Source organism: Bos grunniens, chromosome X (genome assembly GCF_055505025.1).
Source record: "Bos grunniens cultivar Pamir isolate PY7600 chromosome X, Bosgru_T2T1.0, whole genome shotgun sequence".
Lineage (NCBI taxonomy): Eukaryota > Metazoa > Chordata > Mammalia > Artiodactyla > Bovidae > Bos > Bos grunniens.
The window spans coordinates 39548639-39569185 of NC_141194.1; the positions used below are offsets into that span (position 1 = coordinate 39548639).

The 20547-nt window shown below is 37.3% G+C and overlaps 1 protein-coding gene across 6 annotated transcripts in view; it reads right to left on the minus strand.

Annotated features, from left to right (window-relative positions):
* Positions 1–20547, minus strand: part of MED14 (mediator complex subunit 14) — a 315823-nt gene that overhangs the window by 23730 nt on the left and 271546 nt on the right. For all 6 annotated transcript variants that reach the window (XM_086387055.1, XM_086387053.1, XM_086387056.1 and 3 more), the window contains 8 exons: positions 20302–20452; positions 19694–19805; positions 15378–15503; positions 13001–13079; positions 9536–9695; positions 6162–6356; positions 5629–5763; positions 2820–2896 (listed from right to left, as the gene is read on the minus strand). In XM_086387055.1, coding sequence (XP_086243181.1) covers positions 2820–2896; positions 5629–5763; positions 6162–6356; positions 9536–9695; positions 13001–13079; positions 15378–15503; positions 19694–19805; positions 20302–20452 — 1035 coding nt within the window. The remainder of the gene's footprint in view (positions 1–2819; positions 2897–5628; positions 5764–6161; positions 6357–9535; positions 9696–13000; positions 13080–15377; positions 15504–19693; positions 19806–20301; positions 20453–20547) is intronic.

A 20547-nucleotide genomic window follows, 5' to 3' on the forward strand; every position in this document is an offset into this window, starting at 1 on the left:
CTAAGGCAAAAAACAACAAACATAACTAGAAATATTGAATTTCGGTTCAGGCCTCTTAGATATAACACCTAAAACAGGGCTCCTCAATGTCAGCAATACTGACTTTCTGGGCGGGAGAATTCTTTGTTGCAGGGCGGCTGTCCTGTGCAGGCTTGGCCTCTATCTACCAGGTGCCAGTAGCATCTCTCAACCCTTCTTCTCAGTCAATGATAACCAAGAATATCTCCAAACATTGCTAAATGTTCCCTAGCAGGGAAAACTGTTCTGAGGTTGAGAACCACTGACCTAGAATAAACAATTTAAGAGAGCAAAAAGGGTGGAAAGTTTGCTCAAGAGCTCATAACCAGGCACTGCAAGCATGCTGCTCTCGAGACTTGTGTCATCTGTGTGGTGTGATCAAGGCTCTTTTGAATCCGCACAAGGCAACAGGTCCACGAACCAGAGCAGCCTAAGGTGTTCACCATGGTATTTTCAGAGATACAGCAAGGAGACCTGCTCAACAGATTTTCATGGAGATAAGTTGAACAAGAACAGACTATATCTTTAGCAAAGAGGAGAAAAATGTGCTCAGTTTTAAAGTTTTGAAGTATCTACTCATATTCCCACTTAAAATATGAAAATACCTAGGACTAAAAGCTTAAAAGTTTCTGAATATTAAATGTATTAAAGCAATTACTTAATAATTAGATCTAGGCCAGATTTTAATAAAATCATATTTAGACACTATTTTTTTCCTTCTTCATATCTATGAAGAAAATACTCCCAATAATGGACATCATGTACCAAACAGATCTCTTTATCTGTTTCTATATATTTTCCTAAGTTTTAAATAAAGAAAACAATAGCCAGCATATAGTAAAGACTTTCTTAAAAATTACTGTAAAATGAAAATTAAAAAATATGAAGTGCTTTCTTTCTAGGTAAGGACTATAATGAATTCTCTTGAGCACAAGAAGAAAGGGGACTGAAATTTCTTTCGTAAAAATGCTGAGAGCAAGACATTTTAAGATTGCTGTAAAACATGAAAAAATAAGAGAAGAGAACACAAATGTTATCATCTATTAATCTGCAATTGTCAAAAGAGTAAAAAGAAACACCCCTTATTTTAGGCAGCAGTGATATAAAACCAAAGGCAAATAAACTAAAAGTATTACATTTCCTTTTGATGTCTATTGTAAAACCAGCTCGCTCTCTAGAAATCATTTTGTGAACATGGCATTATGGTAGCCAGGCAGGGCAGCTTTTCTAGTTCTTCAACTCTTTATCTAAAGTGAGCACCATGACACGTGGGTGGAGTGCATGCTATCTGCTAGACCTTTCCATCTTCCACAGGACAAACTGATTTACAAGCAACAAATTGGTTACAAATTGATTCCTGGTGGCTCAAACTGCAGAGCCATCATGTCTTGGCAGACAGAGGAATTCAATAAATAAAAATTGCTTCTATGGTTTATATTATTAAGCAGCATCTAAGAAACAATACAAATGCAAAAAAAGAAAACTGCTTTCTGCACCAAAAAGGCTGACCTCTTAAAAATGGCATTTGAGCTTTGCAAGTCCATCCTGGTCAACGCATAAATCACACACGGTGCCTTAGTTTTCCCTCTAAGCATCCACTGGCCCCTAGTCCTCTACCCATTTAGAGCCAAGCCCTCTGCACATCTCCCTCCATGTACTTTTTCCCAGTGATCTAAGTTACTATCCCAGCTTAATTACTTCCACCTTGGTAGTGACTCATCTATTTCCCCTGCCCAGACCTGTCACCTGAGCTTGAGACATATCCTTGCCTGCCCAAAGAGATGTCTAGACACCTTGAACTTAGCAAAACCTCTTCAAACCCACATCTTCATCCCCTTCTCTCAATAAACAACACCACCGTCCATCATCTGCCCAAGATAAAACCAAGAGTCATCTCTGCCACCTTCTACTCTCTCTCTCTTTCAGTATCACTTATAAAGACTTCGTCCCCTAAGTCTTTATGGAACTTGCCCTGGTCCAAGCTACCAACAACTCTGGTGTGAACCATTTCAGCAACCGGTTTTGCTACTTCAGTCTTGTTCCTTTCCCATTTATTCTCCATGTTGCTATCAGGGCGAGCTTTCAAAAAAAAAAAACAACCTATCTAATGATGTCAGTTTCTGCTTAAAATCATCTGATGGCTCTTTACTGCCATTCGGATACAGTGAATTCCTTAAGAACATTTACACCAAGGCCCTATAGGATCTGACCCTTCCTGTGTACATCTGTAGGCTCATCTCCCCTAACTCCTGCCATGCCCTACTTCTTTCAGTTCCAGGATGCCGAGCTTTCTCTCCCCTCTAAGCCTTCATTTTAGCAGTTACTCCTTCTGGTTGGGACACCCACTCCCACCGTAGCTCCCTTTCCTCTGGCTAATTCTCACCTCTCCTTCAGTCCAGGTACAACTGGTACTTCGTGGGGATACCCTTCCTGATTTCCAAACTAGCCCAGATCCCCCGGCTATGTGAACCCACAGCATCCTGAAGGGCTCTATCAGAATTGAAGCCTGACACATATACTCAGTAAACATCTGCTGAATGAATGAAAGAAAGCCAGAGGAAGGACATCCTAAAATACCAAGAGGTGCTGGATGTCCACTTGGCAGGTAAAAGAGAATCCTCTACTAGACTGTGTAATTCCATACAGAAACCTGTGACATCCGCAGGTTCTGAACTCTGCTGTATGCTGACTCGTGTGACATCTGCAGGTTCTGAGCTCTGCTGTATGCTGACTCGAAGGAGTAGCACTGGCGGTAGGGCTGCAGTGTGTGGCACCACCTCAGACGCATGACAGGGACTTACTTCAGTAAGCGAATCGCGTGGCTGAAGCCATCACCTTCCATTTGCACTCCTTGATGTGGAATCTCCAGATTGGACAACTAGAAAGAGAAAGGTACAGTTATTATGAGACCACCAATTTTACAAAGGCAACTACCTTTTCTAAGTACTATTGTCTCTCTTCTCATGGCATCTGTTCTAGAGTTGTGAGCATTGTCCCCCCTCATCTGATTTCCTGGGAACTAAATAAGACTGGCTTCCTTGCATGATGCAATTAACGTCTATTTGAAAACAAAGTTTGAGTCATAGCCACATCTCATTTTTAATCACAAACAGTATTTTTCAGTTTACAACTTTTCTGGAATATATTTTTTTAAATAACTATTTCCTCTGTGAAACTCGAAAGAAAAGATTTTCAGTTGATGCATTTACCCAGAGACCCTGTCAGTGGAACTACAGGTTATTTGGGTATGCCGGGAAGTCATTCTAGTCACCTAGCAGAGGAACACACTTGCCTTCAAGCAGATATTCCCAGGTCTTCTCTGACAGACTATTTATTTATATCCACCTTATTCCAGAAAGGATTTAAGGCAGCCTTAAGCATGTCACTGAGCCCTGCTCTTTGGGCCTGGGAAGAGTAGAGGTGTAGAAAAACAGCTGCTGACCATGAAGTAGGGCTCCAGATTCAAAAGACAGCAAAGTGTGGGAGAGCTCAAAAACACTGCCTCTGTTCTATGGATCACAAATATCAACATTCCTGCTAAGATCAGATTTAGTTATTCACATCTCAGTGTAAATTACCTTAAGCAGAAAATGTGCTTGCTTTTGCCTTTATCATCTTTTTCAATGAGAGAAAAGAAAGTTTTGAAGAGCTTAACTGAGTTCAATAGAGTACTACAGAATGTTGAATAGCCTACATGTGTGACAGGTATAGGAACACAGAGAAGGAGAAAAGAGGCCACTACGCTTACAGGTGTCTATGTGGGCACTACAAAGACACAAGCTTCTGCAACTTCTGGCCTGTGGGTAATGAGGAAGAGAGCAGACAATGACTGAGGCATTCCCCCTGGGTATGATGTAGCCTCCCATTCCACTGCAAGGGAGTAACTGAATGACATTCATGTAATTCATCCAATGTGTTGTGCTTAGTCACTCAGTCATGTCCAAATCTGCGACCCCATGGACCATAGCCTGCCAGACTCCTCTTTCCATGCATTCTCCAGGCAAGAATACTGGAGTGGTTTGCCATGCCCTCCTCTAGGGGATCTTCCCAACCCACGGATTGAACCCAGGTCTCCCTCATTACAGGCAGATTCTTTATTGTCTGAGCCATCAGGGAAGCCCAATCAATCCATGTAGCATGATGAAAAAGCCCAACAACAGAGTCAAAGATATGGAAGCACAGACACTGTAGGAGCTCTGGACAGTTCCCAGACAAGAGGACACTCATCAGGCTCACAGTTGTAGGAGCTGGGACATCAAGGACATGAGTATCTACTTTAGTTGCCTATTTCTGGGCTTGGATTTTCTGGGCTACTGCTGCTCCTCACAATTTCACACCCTATTTTCTGCCTTTAGATCCTGAAGCCCTATATAGCAGCAATTGGCATACCATAGCTCATAGGCCAAATCTAGCCACTGCCTGTTTTGGGAAATAAAGTTTTATTGGAACACAGCCACACTCATTTGTTTAAATATCAACTATGGCTGGTTCACACTACAACAGCAGACCTGAAGAGCTAAAAAAGAGATGACTGATGCTGAAGCTGAAGCTCCAATACTTCAGCCACCTGATGCGAAGAGCTGACTCAGTCAAAAAGACCCTGATGCTGGGAAAGATTGAAGGCAAAAGGAGAAGGGGACGACAGAGGACAAGATGGTTGGATGGCATCACCGTCTCAATGGACATGAGTTTGAGCAAACTCTAGGAGATAGCAAAAGACAGGGAAGCCTGGCGTGCTGCAGTCCATGGGGTCGCAAAGAGTCGGACAAAACTTAGTGACTCAACAACAACAATAAATGACCCACAAGGCCTAAAATATTTACCGTCTGCCCCGTGATAGAAAAAGTCTGCTGATTCCTGCTCTAAAGCGTCAAAGTGTTTTCAACAAGTCTTCCCAAGACTATTATCATCAGCCTAACAAATAATCCACTTCCACATTTCTAGGTCTTTCCTTCATCACCAATAATTTACAGAAGGGAGGAGTCTTACAAAAAGTAAAACTTTAAACTAGAGGGAAATAATTAAGATTTTCATGTATTACTTTTTAATTGTTGCAAATCCTTGGCCAAAGCCCTTTTTGGAAATACAAAAATGCAGGTTCTGTTACCTCCCTTTCCTCTTATGCTTGGGGATCATGCTGAATATCACAATTGTGTACTCTTCAAAGACACTAACTCGGGCTAAGTCTATTGCTTCTTCCATGGGAAAAAAGTAAAAATTTAGTTTAATACTCTTTCTGACCTGCTTCTCACAAAGGAACCCAATTTTATTCGTAAGCAATATGTATAGCTTCACCCACTGAAAAATAAGCAACCCCTTTAATTATTAACCATCCCTAAAAAAGGTAAATACTGCTCCTTTGAGGTATACAAGTAAGGTTCTCAAAAATTGTCTTTATTTTTTTTTTTAAACTGGGAAGAATTTACATCCCATTTCCACAAAGAACAGAAGGCCTACAATTTGGAATCAGAGATAAATAATTTAATAATCTCATGGTATACATGTATACCAAATCACAACCATCTGGTTCTCCTAATGGAATTCATGTAGCTTTAGTAAGGCATTTAAAACATTACTCTTTGGGTACCCAAAATTGTTCCAAAAAATTACCTCCAACCGAAGTCCTACAAATGGCATGTTTGTATCACACATAGCAACGAAGTGAGCTAGAACTTTATTGAAGGCACGCATTTCTCCTGATCGTTTGGTTTTCTTGGGTTCTACTGGACACAAATCATCAGACAACTAGAATTTAAGTAAAGAACACAAGTGGGTTATAAAAAGAAAAAGTATGTGATGCAATTAGTTAAGCACTTGGACTACTGTAACAAAAGTCAAAGTTAACCAAAACAAATCTTAATTCATTCAACAACTGTTTACTGAGCAAATACTGACCTAAACACGGGAAATTTAGTAGTAAATATTATGTACTTAACAAGTTGCCTTGTGGGAAAGAGCGTACAATTAATTATTAATTAAAGGAGAAGCATTTTCAAGAATGTGTAGACATTTGTTACCTAAACCTTATTGTTGGCCAGCCTCTTAAAAATCATACCTAATTTTTTCCCATTTATAAATAGTTAGAAGAGTACAGCAAAGTCAATAGACACAAACCCTGGGCTCATTTCTGTTTGTGAACATACCTTGCGCTTGGTACTGGTTCTAGGCTGTTTCCCATTTTTTGTACGATAAACTGATTCCTGGAGGTTTTCCTTAAACTGCTGCAGCAAGAGGGCCATGAGAGGGCTGTCGTCACGATCCACTGCATTCACAGACAAGAAGTAGTACTTGTACGACAGTTGTGTGGGTTTATTGGGAACTTCTAACATCTCTACAACCTAAAAAGGTCCAAATCAGAAATGAGACTCAGAGACATTACTAACTGGTAAGTGTTGAATATTTTCCTCCTTGTATCAAGTAGGGCTCAGAATTAAGGACAAATCAGTCATGATCTCAAAAAAAAGCATTGCAATTAAATATGTAATTTGTTTTCTAAAAAACAGATCAGACTAAAGAACAATGACGAAAGAAAAATGACAACTGTATCTCATACTTGGAAGGATATAAAAATAAACCCTGACTTTTCAACTGAAATATACAGTCATTATGAGGATGAGGATAACAAGAACATGAACAATAGTTAATACCGATAAAGAGTTTATCATGCGCCACATACTCTCCGAGTGAGTGAAGTAGTGAAAGTTGCTCAGCTGTTTGAAAGTTGCTCCAACTCTTTGAGACCCCATGGACTATTCAGTTCATGGAATTCTTCAGACCAGAATACTGGGGTGGGTAGCCGTTCCCTTCTCCAGGGTATCTTCCCAATCCAGGAATCAAACCCAGGTCTCCCGCATTGGAGGCAGATTCTTTACCAGCTGAGCCACCAGGGAAGCCCTATACTCTCCTAAGTACTTGATAGATGTTAACACATTTAATCCCAGTAACTCAATAAAGTAGGGATTCTTATCTTCACTTTTCTGATAAAGTTAGGCACAAAAAGCTTAGATTAATTGTCAAAGGTCTCAGAGCTGAGAAGTGACAGACTCACACTCTGATCCTAGAAGTCTGGATCCAGAGACCTTGTTCTCACTATAGAGGCTTACTATTTTCAAGGTCTACCTGAAATTTAAGAAGAGTCCCCTAAATACTTGAGTGAGAGAAATAAATGCCACTGGACAGGGCTCTTGACCAACACACACTTTTCTGTCTTTATTCCTGTCTCTCTCCTTTCTCTACCCCACACCTCCCCACATAGTCTTTTCAGGAAATTGTTTGGCCGACACTTAAGAATCAACACTGAGGAAATTGGAGAATTAAAAGTAAAATGGAACTTCACCAAAGATATATGGACGGCAAATCAGCAGATGAAAAGATATTCAATATCATCAGTCATCAAGGCAGCATAAATTAAGACTACAATAAGATACCACTACACAATGGCAAGCCACTCCAGTACTCTTGCCTGCAAAGTCCCATGGATGGAGGAGCCTGGTGGGCTGCAGTCCATGGGGTCACGAAGAGTCGGCCACGACTAAGCGACTTCCCTTTCACTTTTCACTTTCATGCACTGGAGAAGGAAATGGCAGCCCACTCCAGTGTTCTTGCCTGGAGAATCCCAGGGACAGGGGAGCCTGGTGGGCTGCCGTCTATGGGGTCGCACAAAGTCGGACATGACTGAAGCAACTTAGCAGCAGCAGCAGCACACATCTATCAGAATGGCTAACTTTAAAAAAAAACAATCACAATAACAAGTACTGGCAAGAATGCAGAGCAACTAGAACTCTCACGTATTGCTGGCAGGAATGCAAAATGGTCTGGCCGCTTTGGAAAAGAGTTTAGCAGTTTCTTATAAAGCCAAACCTACTCTTAGTGTGTGACCCAACATTCCCACTTTTAGTTACTTTTCCAAAAGAAATCACCCAAAAAATCTATATGCAAATACTTATAGCAGCTGTATTCACAACTGCCCAAAACTAGAAACAATGCAGATGGCCTTTGATGAGAGGCTAAACAAACTGTGATACATTCATACCATGCAACACTACTCAGCAATAAAAAGAATGAACTATTATAAATACAACAATATGGATGAAAATCAAAGGCATTATGCCAAGTGAAAGAAATGACTAAAAGGCTAAACTGTAGAAACAAAAAACAGGTCAGTGGTCACTAGAGCGAGCAGAGGGAAACTCTGATTATAGAGAGGAAGCATGAAGGAATTCTAGGGGGTAACGGATAGCTTCTGTGTCTTATTGAGATGGCATTACAAAACTGTATGCATTTATTAAACTCCAGACACTTAAAAGTCTGAATTTTTACTGTGTGTAAATTATAGGTTAATAAAGCCAGTAAAAGTAAAATAGCAAAGACATTTAAGGGCAATAAGACTTTCCTCTATTCTTCTTAAAGGCTATGGTAGTTTTCGCCACTATTATGAACGTATCATCCTAAGTGAGAAGGATGAAGAGTGATATACATTCAGTTTGGTCTAAACCATGTGAAACAAATTATTGCTTTATAATAAACCACTAGTTATTGAAACTGAAAGCCTGGCGTTTTGTTGATACTAAATAAAGTCAGAAAATACATGTAGATCAGGCAGCACATGGAGAACTGAAACAACAATCCTGTCACATGCCAAATCCAGTTCCACAGCTGGTGTTTTAAAATTCAGAAAACAGTGAATTCATATCAATGACAGACTTATCTGTCAACATAAGTAACCCTAACTTAAGATATATCAGGCTACACAGGGTACCTTTTGATGAGAGTATCTTTAAAAGTACAGCTTAAAGCTTCAAAAAAATTCACTCCCATTGAATTAAGTTTTCCAAACACCTTAGAATCTTAGCCAAAAGTATCTACTTGGTGTACACAAAAACTTCTACATGCAGGAAATACATTTATGAAATATATGAATCCATATTTCAAGTTCTTGCAAATTTTAACTAGTTCAATAATCTGAAAGAAACTACTAGAAAAATCTAGAAAGGGTGAAAAAAGAATGAGGATTTTACTGTGTACTGAAAAGTACATGCAATCAACAAAATGGATACATATACCTTCAATTAAGGATGAGAAAATAAAGCTAATTTAGTCCATCATGTTTAAAAAGCAGCATTATGCAAGCTAACATTTGATTAAAACCAAACAAGTTTTCTGACACCAAAACATCTCTAAATCTTCACAACAGTTGCTTTCAAATTTTTTCTTACATAGAGCAGATGCCTAATTCCAAGCAGAAACTAGGCCTCACTATAGGACAGATCCTGGGTTGAGGGACGGGGCATACCTTATATTTCCCAAACCTGCCTAATCACTGTATTATTTCCTACAGATAAGATTTTCTCTCTGCCCCATCCCTTACAACTCTCCCCTCTCTTGGCTTCAGAATCATTATACAAAATTCAAATATCCAATAAAAATACATTTGCAAATGAAACTAAACAATAAATGATTCAAGATACAAATAGAATTATTGAACTCAATGACCAAAATCACCCCTTTGCATACTTACAATGTAGTATTGTGGAAGACGGGTAAGTCTGACAAACAGCTTATTCTTAGAAAGGTTTCCTATGGGATGAGTTGAATAATTGGACAGCTGCAATGTTTCACTGGTTATTGTAGGCAGGTGTTTTATAGATTGTTTGCAACGCTGTTGTCCAAGCCAAAACCTTAGTTTAAAAGAGATCATCCACATCACAAAATCATAGACTTCTGAGTGTGCTACTGTTTTACAAATAGATTATTAAAACCCACTAAGAAACCAATTAATATATGAAACTTAACTGAACTAATAAAAGGACATATGACCATAATGATGAATCATTGCTCTAGTTTTGTACTGGGCCATTAATTTTAAAGAGTTTAAACTGCAGTGTGAATGACCTTAATTAGTTATAAGGTAGAATCCACTAGTATTAAAATGGCTGAGAAAGTATCAGTTTATTATAGGAGATGAAAGATCTCCTGTAGTTTATAAGACAGCACAAACTGATCTCAACATCTTTTATAAAATGCCTGAAGTGTTTATAAACCAAAATAGAACAATAAATAAATATAAAAGTATCTCATTTTCCCAGTTATCACTGGAGATCTCCAGTTCCAGTTTTTATCCTGCTCATATAAAAGTGATGGGTATGTCTAGCAGGTGCCAGTAAGTGTTCATTACCTTCCTCTCTCAGTTAAGCCACCAGATTTCACTTTGTTGCTTTTACTGTAGTATCCCTCTTATTTCTTTTATCTGGTTATCTATCCTAGAGACCAATATCATATTAACATGTGAAAAAGGTAAAATGATAGGTACACAAACTCACTGATCCACCATGAGACAACTAAAAAAGTAAGAATACACATTTAGAAGCTTTTCATAGCAATATAACAATGCCACAGCATCCAAACTCATGATCAGTCGGCTTGTCTTACGTAACAGGGTACAGACCAGTTTGTGTGCTGTTGCATTTGAGTGATGAGCTGCGTGTGATACAAAATGTGTGCTAGCTATGTGCAGTAAAACCATAATTAATGTATAACATTTTAAGAGCAGTTTGAAAACTATTACCCCAAAAATGTATAAAATCTGGAAACTGCTTTTTCATACTGAAAAACAAATATAACTATAGCTTCACAGAATCAATTGCTAGAACTGGCAATTAATAAAGGAATGATGATAAATTTTTAAAATATGCCAATACTTCCTTCATTTTGGAAGACAGTTAAAAACAAATACCCTAAACTTGCCAAAATTGCTTTCAAATCTCTACTTCCAGTCTTATCAACATACTTTGTGAGACTGCTATCTCTACTATGTATGTTATTTTTAAAAAAAACACAGAAACATTTAAGATAAACGTTATCTCCTGTAATTATCATCACCAATCCAACTTAGATTAGTTACAACAAACCAGAAGCAAGCTCTTTTGCCACATTAAAAATTCTAAATATATTACAAATATATAAAAATTATAAACGTATGAATAATAAATACAAGATATTCTTTCAGAGCACATATGGAATTGCTATTTTACTCAACTTTTTTGTTATGACTTTGTGGAACAAAAAGTTTAAGTGATGAGTAACTTGTCTATACATGTATATTTTCAATGAAAAATGTATAGATCTTGAAATTATTATTTTTTGTTCTGACCTTATTTATTGCAATGCAATTTTATGGCTGTTGACTCTAATAAAAAAATTGGGGCTTATATTTTGAACATGTTTTTTCATTTCTTTTTTCCTAGAATTTGTTTTCAGTGAATATTATTAAAAAAAATAATCATATGAACAGATGCCCAATACTAATAGTCCCTGCTGATGCTGTCACTTCAGTCGTGTCCGACTCTGTGTGACCCCAGAGATGGCAGCCCACCAGGCTCCCCCGTCCCTGGGATTCTCCAGGCAAATGTAAATTAAAACCACAGTCAGATACCTCGTCATACTCACTAGGGTGGCTATGGTCAAAGACAGTAACAAAGGCTGACAAGGATGTAGAGAAATGGAAACCCTCATACACTGTTTGATGTGACTGTAAAGTGGTACAGTTACTTTGGAAACTAGTATGGTAGCTTCTTATATGATTCCACTCCTAGTGGAATGCAAAGTGCACACATGTATTTGCACATGAATACTCACAGCTGCATTATTCATAAGAGTCAAAAAGTGGCAACAATTCAAATGTCCATCAAACGATGAATGAATAAATAAATGGTGGCCTAGGCATACCATGGAATGTTCGTTAAGCATAAAAAGGAATGAAGAATTGGTACATGCTTCAACATGGTTGAATCTGGAAACATTATGCTAAATGAAAGCCAGTCACAGAAGACCACATACTTTATGATTCCATTTTTATGAAATGTTCAGAAAGGAAAAAATCTACAAAAACAGAAAGCAGATTCATAGTTGCCTGGGGTGAGGCTGGGAATGGGGATTAACTGTAAATGAGCATCTTTTTGAGGTAATAGAAATGTTAAGTGTTCTAAAACTGGACTGTGGTTATGGTTGTTACAAAACTCAGTAAATTTATGATAAGACGTTGAATGGTACACTTAAAACAACTGAAGTTTATGCTATGCAAATTACATTTCAATAAAGTTATTTCAAAAAATTAATGTCCCATGATAGATTAGTGATAAACTGATCAAAGATCATCTGAGAAGCATTGTAAGTGACAACCAGGGGACCTTTCCTATAAATAATGTGAGTTTGAGTACAGATACATATTTGATAAGTTTAAAGCTTTTGGGACTTGATGTCTTGGTTTTAGGCTATATTTCTACTAGCTGGAATTGGCCAACAACCCCAAATTATGCAAGATGTGAATTATTAAGATTTAAGTATTAAAATCCCACTGAACAGTCTGCCCCACCCCCACCACACCATTTGCCAGTGAGGTTTTAATCTCTGATATTTATTTTTATCCCTTGGAATTCTGTTTTACTGACTTAAAGAGTCTATTAGAGTTGCCATAATGATACCTTTGTGTACCAGGGTGGTAATGAAACCTCAAACAATTATCTCTAGCTTCATTTTCAATTTTATTTAGTGTAACAGTCTGAAGCATTCAAAGAATTCTGAGACAAACTGAATGAAGCAGATGACTACTCTGAAAGTATCAGCTGGTCGATTCATACCATGAAGATTATCCTGGGAAGAATCTACTGCACAGAACACTAGATACAATAAAATTCATTGTGTAAGTGATATGTAGAGTGCTTAAACAGGAGATAACATGACAAGCAATCAAAGTTGAGTGTCATGCCCTTCATACCTATATTTGTTTTCGAGAGGAATTTGGTATGAAGCACTGCCATCTCAGACCTAATTCAAGAAAATTTAGATTCTAAGTACCAAAAGGGGCTCAAGTTTCACATCATAAATATTAAGGATAGTGGCTGATCAAGAGTAATGATGGGGAAGAAAATATATCTTGTCAAAGTAAGTTTCCATTTTTAGTTCTGAGCTAAATAAATAGCCTTACTTAAGTTGTTGAATCCAAGGAATGATCCGTTTCATATCATCATTCACAGACTTCTCCATGTCATCCAGTGTGGCTTGGTCTATAGCATAAAGCACTTCATTAATTAATGGCTTACACGAGACACAAGATATCCAGGTAGCCCAAAATTTAAATGAAAGTTACTGTTTCAGGCAGAAAGTAGTGTTATTTTGAGTTAGAGAAAAGCTAAACGATAATGCATCATGAGGCATAAATTAATCTAATTTGTTTCCCTTCTTTAATATTTAGGGAGAGTTATAGTTAAGATAATTAATAGCAAGTGTACATTAGCAGGAAGAATGAGTAACAAATACATTAAATTCTTTGCCCATATTTTAATTACCCAAACTCTTAGTCTAGTTAGTTAATATTATAAATGTGTATGTATTTAAAACTCATAGTATCACTAGACTTAGAACTTTAAAAATTACAAAAACTATAAAACTTCATTAAAATGTTTATTTATTAAACACAAATGATCTCTGGCATAAGCAAGAGCTGTTGGTTGAAGATTAGCTTGCTAAATAAGCAAGAGCTGTTGGCTGAAGATTAGCTTGCTAAATGTCACTTAGAATTTTTAATGACATGAGAAAATGCTAATAATAGAATGTTGAATAGAATGCTAGATTTCTAATTTAAAAAAATAGATATGCAACAAGCAACAAAAGTTTACTGTATACACAGGGAACTACAGTCAATATCTCATAATAACCTATAGTGGAAAATAATTTCAAAAATAATACATGTATAAATGTATAGCTAAATCACCTTGCTGTGCACCTGAAACACTAAGTCAACTATACTTCAATAAAATACATTAAGAAAAAGAATGTGGAACAAAAAGCAAAATATAAAATGATTTCAACTAAAAAAAAGTAGAGAAAAAATTAGAAGAGCACTGCTATGGGCTGAATTGTGTGCGTGCTCAGTCAGTCGTGTCTGACTCTGTGACCCCAGGGACTGTAGCCTGCCAGGCTCTTCTGTCCATGGGATTTCCCAGGCAAGAATACTGGAGTGGGTTGCCATTTCCTTCTCCAGGGGATCTTCCCGACTCAGGGACTGAATCTGCATCCCCTGCATTGGGAGGTGGATTCTTTACGACTGAGCTACCTGGGAAGTCCATGGACTGAATTGCATCCTCCCAAATTCGTATGTTGAAGCCCTAGCTCCTAATGTGATAGTGTTTAGAGGTGGAGCCTTTGGGAGATAATTAGGTTTGGATAAGGTCATGAGGGTGGAGCCCTCATATAAGATTAGTGCCCTTATAGAGACACCAGAGAGCTTGCTCTCTCTCTCTCTCTCTCTCTCTTCCTGCCATGTGAGGACACAGCAAGAAGGCTGACAACTATAAGCCAGGAAGAGAGCTCTTACCATAACTTGACCATGCTGGCAACCTTATCTCATACTTCCAATCTCCAAAACTGTGAGAAAATAAATTTCTGTTGTTTAAGTCACCCATTCTGTGGTTCTCTGTTATGGCAGCCTGAGCTAAGACAAGCATACATCCCTTAAAAACAATGATTACCACCAGGCAACTGTTTACTGCTTCTCTCATGTTTACACATTTAGTTTTTCTACTTATATGAGTGTGTACTATTTTAATTATCAAGAAAACCATTGAAGTTTTGAAGAACAATTTCCTAACATGCCACTTATCATTTAGCCATCATAAATGTGATGTAATTCAAGTAGTGAGACCAGTTTTTCCCATGAGCAGTTCATAGAAAAATCTACCTTTATAACCATGTAATATAACCAGAAAGAATTTTTATTTTCATAAATCTGGCTTAAAATTAATTTCAAATGGGAAATGTGCTAACATATTCAAGAATACTATATCATTAGCAACACAAAAACACTAAGTTTCCAGTATTTCATCATTTCAGAACACCAGCTTGGTAACAGAACATGCCAGAAATCAAACTTCAATTTCTACTGTGTTTAAGCCAGAAAAAAAAAATTCTTTCCCCCAGGATTCTGTATTCAAGTCATCTTGAGATATTTATACTATCATAAATTTGTTCTTCAGTCACGAATGACATTAGATTGTAGTCTTCTCCATGACACCCAACTATTAGTGGTAAAACAGTTAATTTAAGAAAAGATCAGCCATCAACATTATTACTTTTACATAAGAAAAACAACATGAATGGACTTCATATTGGGAAGTTTAACTTCTTGTACAAGACAGTTAAAATGGGCCCCAAGGAACAGATATCAGCCAGTTATTCCTTCCATATCTACTTTCTATATACTGTTTATACCACCCTTCCCAGTACCTAATGGCAAAAATTTTTATTCTGTTTTTGTTAAAAATATTTTTCTTTATACTGAGTGAGTCTATCATTTAGTAACTTACCAAGTCCATAAAGCATCAACTGGAACATTCCAGAATGCAAATCGACAAAAATGTGTAGACACTCTGAATTACCACAGGGCTCCAAGATGGGAACAACAAGAGCTGGAAGTGCAGTCTCTATGGAAGCTGAAAAGTTAAAAATTAATTATATTTCTATCTGAATATCCCCCCCCCAAAATATATGTATATATTTCTCAGCAAGTAGAAAGAAACCAACTACTGAATGATCTGAATGTTAGAGCAAAGACATAACTTTGCTAACCTAGATTAGTACTATTATGTCAATTAATAACTCAAAGGAAGAATGTAACCTACAAGGTGACCTGAAACAAACATACCCATCCCAAATACTATAGCCAAAAAAAAAAAAAACCCTCCAAGATTTCTTAAAAAAGGTTAAAATAGCTAGTGAAAATTTAACCTTATCAATGAGGTGTGTTCTAGCTTTGCTTTCAGTCAGTAATTAAGAATAAGCTAATTTTAAGGATTTTCTTTTTGATATGTGTGCTTGATTGCTCAGTCGTATCTTTGCAACCCCATGGACTGTAACCCACCAGGCTCCTCTGTCCATTCTCCAGGGGATTCTCCAGACAAGAATACTGGAGTAGGTTGCCATGCCCTCCTCCAGGGAATCTTCCCAACCCAGGGATTGAACCCAGGTCTCCTGCATTGCAGGCGGATTCTTTACCATCTGAGCCACCGGGGAAGTCCCTTTTTGATATAGTGGGGGAAAAAAGTTGTTTGGTAAATAAAGTATATTTCATTCACAACCTAAATATTTTTAATGCCATTCTTCATAAAGAGAGATTTTTCTGGCAATTAGGGCTCATATATTTAAAAAACATTTGAAAGCTATTAAGCATTATTTATTATATAGGACAAAGTTTTTTCAAGTTATTTATGTACCTTATTTTCAAGTCACAGATAAAATAAGAACAGAGGCAAACTACTAAACACAAATTCCCAATACTCATTCTAGAGCTTCAAAGTATTTCCACCAGGCCCAATTAACTTTCTCCTTAATCTCACAAGTTAACATAACAAAATCCAGTAGGGAAGCAAAGCACTGAAAGCACACCCACCATGTGCTAATCAGACTGATGACCTGCAAAAGGAATATGCTCTCCTGGTTACCACGTTCCTCTAAAACTACAGTGCAGAAGGCAGGCAGGCAGTGAGGAGAGTTGTAATGTAGGCTCAGCCTTTCACCAGGAGTGACTTCTCTATGCTACTTCATTAAAGAAGGGCAAAGACATCTTCCTGTCCACACCATGGGTTCTCAGGAAGAAGCAATGACAAGCTTGTAAGAGTGCTTTGAAAAGCAAAGTGCTCAATAATATACATTATCTGTATCCCTTTCTGAACCAAAGGAAAAAACCAAAACCTCCCGCTATATAATATAATCTGCAACAAGTAAAATGGGAGGTGTTGCCATTGGTACTGTCTATACAAATTACTAAAGCAAAAAAGATTGCAGGAAACATTTAATCAGATGAAAACTAACTGCTTTCAAGTATATCTAATGTATTTGGATACAAATCTTTAACATGTAGGTCCAGCTTAACTCTCACCTAAAAAAAACAAAAAAACAGGACAAAAAGGCACAAACAGGAATTTCTTTTACAATATTCTATATTCAGGTTAGCGTGAAAAATTTTAAAAGTGCTTACAGACTTGAAGCAGACTTGCTGATTTTTAAAACACATCTGTAGGTCTTAAATCCTAATAGGATAGGAAGGTATTCTTTAAAGCAAAACTATTTTTAAAGTGTAGTAATGGAGTAAAACTAACTCTTGACAATTGGGATAACAATTATAATTTCAATCTAATTAACAAAATTAAATATTTTTGAAACAACAGGGAATCAGAGAAGAATACAGAGAACACAGTCCAAAAGATATTAATAGAAAATATGTTCATATGTATCTCTGAACATATTTTATGGTTGCCAGGGTATTTGTCTTTACAGAAAATACTGATAAAACACGTAAGGCCCTGAGCATTTAAAGGCAACAGGTTTTAACAGAGAAACTTATAAAGAGACAATTAAAGGCTGTGAAAGATAACCAGGCTACACACTACTTTTTCCTGCAGCAGGAATATACACACATCTCCTCTTTCATTTCTCCCTGTTTATTGAGGACAAGAAGAATGGACCAATAGACAGTAATATAAAGTGGGAAAACTAAGAGAAGCAATTAAGGCCCATTAGGAATTGCTGTGTGTGGTTCACAGCTTCTGAAACTGATCTCGAGACCCTGAATCTGACGCTGACAGAGGACAACTCGAGGGAGAGCACCCTGGCTTCCTCGAGTCAGGTGATGCTGAGAAGGGGCTGCAGGACAAGTTACCTTTAGTGCCTTACATTGCCTTTTAAAAATTTCTCTCCAAAAGTCTTGCCTACTCTCCCCTAAGACTATCTCACCCCTATCTCCCACCCTCAAGAAACCACACATTACCCCTTGGGCTATCCAAAACCTGCAGTCTGTGCTCTCTCTTAGCCCTTTCTTGAAATGCTCCATTCTCCGAGCAACTAATTTCCTCGGTGTATACTAGTGAGGAGCTGGAAGAAAAGACAGCTAATGAAGGGTGACTGCACTAAGGGATTCCCAGAACAGACTATGGCCCCTTGTCCCAGCAAAGGATCTGACTAAAGCATGCTTTCCCATCACAAAAGCGATCAAGTGAGGTTACGCTGTGTATAAACGCATGAACATGAATTAAAAAAAAAAAAAACTTGAGGAGGGAGGGAGGAGGGTTCAGGATGGGAACACGTGTATACCTGTGGCGGATTCAGGTTGATATATGGCAAAACCAATACAATATTGTAAAGTTAAAAAATAAAATTAAAAAAAAAACACAAAACTTAAAGCATATGTCCTAAAATGGTGGGTCAGCAGACCTTTTCCTCATTTCCAGAACTGCTCTGATTCAAGTAGGGCTGAGGGGCCCAACCTCACATGCAAGATCCTCCCTCTCCTTCAAAACTTAAGTCTCCAAAGCACCCTTCTCTAACACTGAGGACTCAACAGACTCACGGGGCTTGAAAACCACTGCTATCGTACACTCCTACTAGAATCAGAGATCCAGGAAGCGCCTGGAGTAACACCCTCAAATACAGATGAGGAGAATGAGGCCCAAAGAATTTAAGTGACTTGTTCAAGAATACATGAAGAGCTATACCAACATCTTCTGACTACTCAAGCAGTGATATCACTACAAAGTGCTACTCAAGAAAAATCTTCACAACTTCCTTGAAAAATACACAAAATTATTCCCGGGTAAACACATTTTCAGAGTCCATTTTCCAAAGTAATTTAAATATCCCTCAGGCAATCATGCTGAGTTTTTTTTAACTTACTAAGCCTTGTTTACAGATGACACTAAAGTAAACCAGAGCCTATCAAAAGATCACAAACCCCGATTTTCTACAATCTCAATGATATTATTTTGAAAAAATTGAAATTAAAATTAGAAAAATTAAGATTGTGAAAATACTGTGGGCACAAGGTAATACCAGTCAAAAATAATTGGCGTTGGGATAGTAAATGTTCTCATTATGATACTGGAAACTGTATTCCTAGAATGAAAACACTTACTTTCTAAATGACTGACCGTTCGTCTCCTAACGCTCTGAATATACTAGGTAATTAGAAGATTTTTCACGGTGTGTACACCCGTATTTCTTATTTTGAACTGTTGATATATTAACAATTCAAAAAAAAATTTTTTGAAGACATGGGATAAATTTAGCTTCATTTCAAAGAGGCATATTTTATAAACACATTATAAATATTTGCAAAGCTGCCTTATTAACCTTTTAGAAGAAAAATTAGAAGAATGAGATTCATATTAAAATGTTAAGTCAGGTTCTGTTTCAAAAAGGAAGTTTTAAGGAGAGTCAATATGCATACATTTCAAAAATAAGGTCAAGCTAAATGAGAAAGAAGAAAGGGGAAAATTAGGACAAGCTTGATAGATCATAAATTAAAAGGCAGAAATGCCCAGCTTTTACAACAAAATCAATACATCAGGGAAAAAAGTCATTTTAAAAAAGACTCTTCATAAAATAAAAGCAGATGCTAATTTAAACAAAAGAAAGACATGCGTGCTAAGTTGCTTCCCGTTAAGCTCCTCTGTGCGTGGGATTCTCCTGGTAAGAATACTGGAGTGGGTTGCCATGCCCTCCCTCCAGGGGATCTTTCCTACCCAGGGATTGAACCCACATCTCTTTATGCCTCCTGCATCAGCAGCTGGATTCTTTACCGCTAGGGCCACCTGGAAAGCCCCAGAAATGTCACTTCAAAAGAACCTACAGTTTTCATTAGCATTGACGCCTCTAAGAATGGCCTTCAGTTCCTGAAGCTTCTGATGAGCTCGTGCATGGACACTGTCAATCAGGAGTTTTTCTATTGATAAATGATCAATCTGCATAAACAAGAACAGAATCGTATGTACAATTCGAACATTTTTACTTTAAAAGTCTGACAGTAGATTACTATGCTTCAAGATACTTCCTTTTGGAACACACTGATGAAGTGTTAACCAATAAAAGAAAGCAAACTTAAACAATGGTATTGATAGCTTAAAGGCTATAGTTAACATCTGGCAAGTATAGATCAAGACACTGTTAATCATAGTTATCACAGTGATTAAATGGCAGATCTTAACAAAAATTAAAGTGGTTATCTGATCTAAATTACAAAATTTGAAAGAATATCTTAAAAATTATACCTTACCATATTAGATGTTAAAACAACCACAACAAACCTATCAGCATAACATTCATTTAAAATAAGTTTCATAAAGGGTTTTAGGAACCATTAGGTATTTTAAAGAATTTGTGCTAAAAGCTTAAGTAGAAATGATGTTACGTTATATTCATTTGATCAAGCCAATATTAAAATATATTAAGTTCTTTTACCTTCATGGCTCTTTCTACTAATTTGGAATCAGAAGCCGGCAAAGGAGGATCGTGAAAAATCTGTAAAGGCTTGGAGGCATCATTCTCATCAATTTTAATTGTAACTTTGTGAACAGATGCTGTCCCTGTTTTTCTCCCAAGAACCTGTTGACTAAAGAGAAAAAAGAATATTAAGAATTTTTTACAACAATCTGTTAACTTCTGGAATAAAAGAGAGTCTACTGTGTACCTTATCCAAAGTCTACA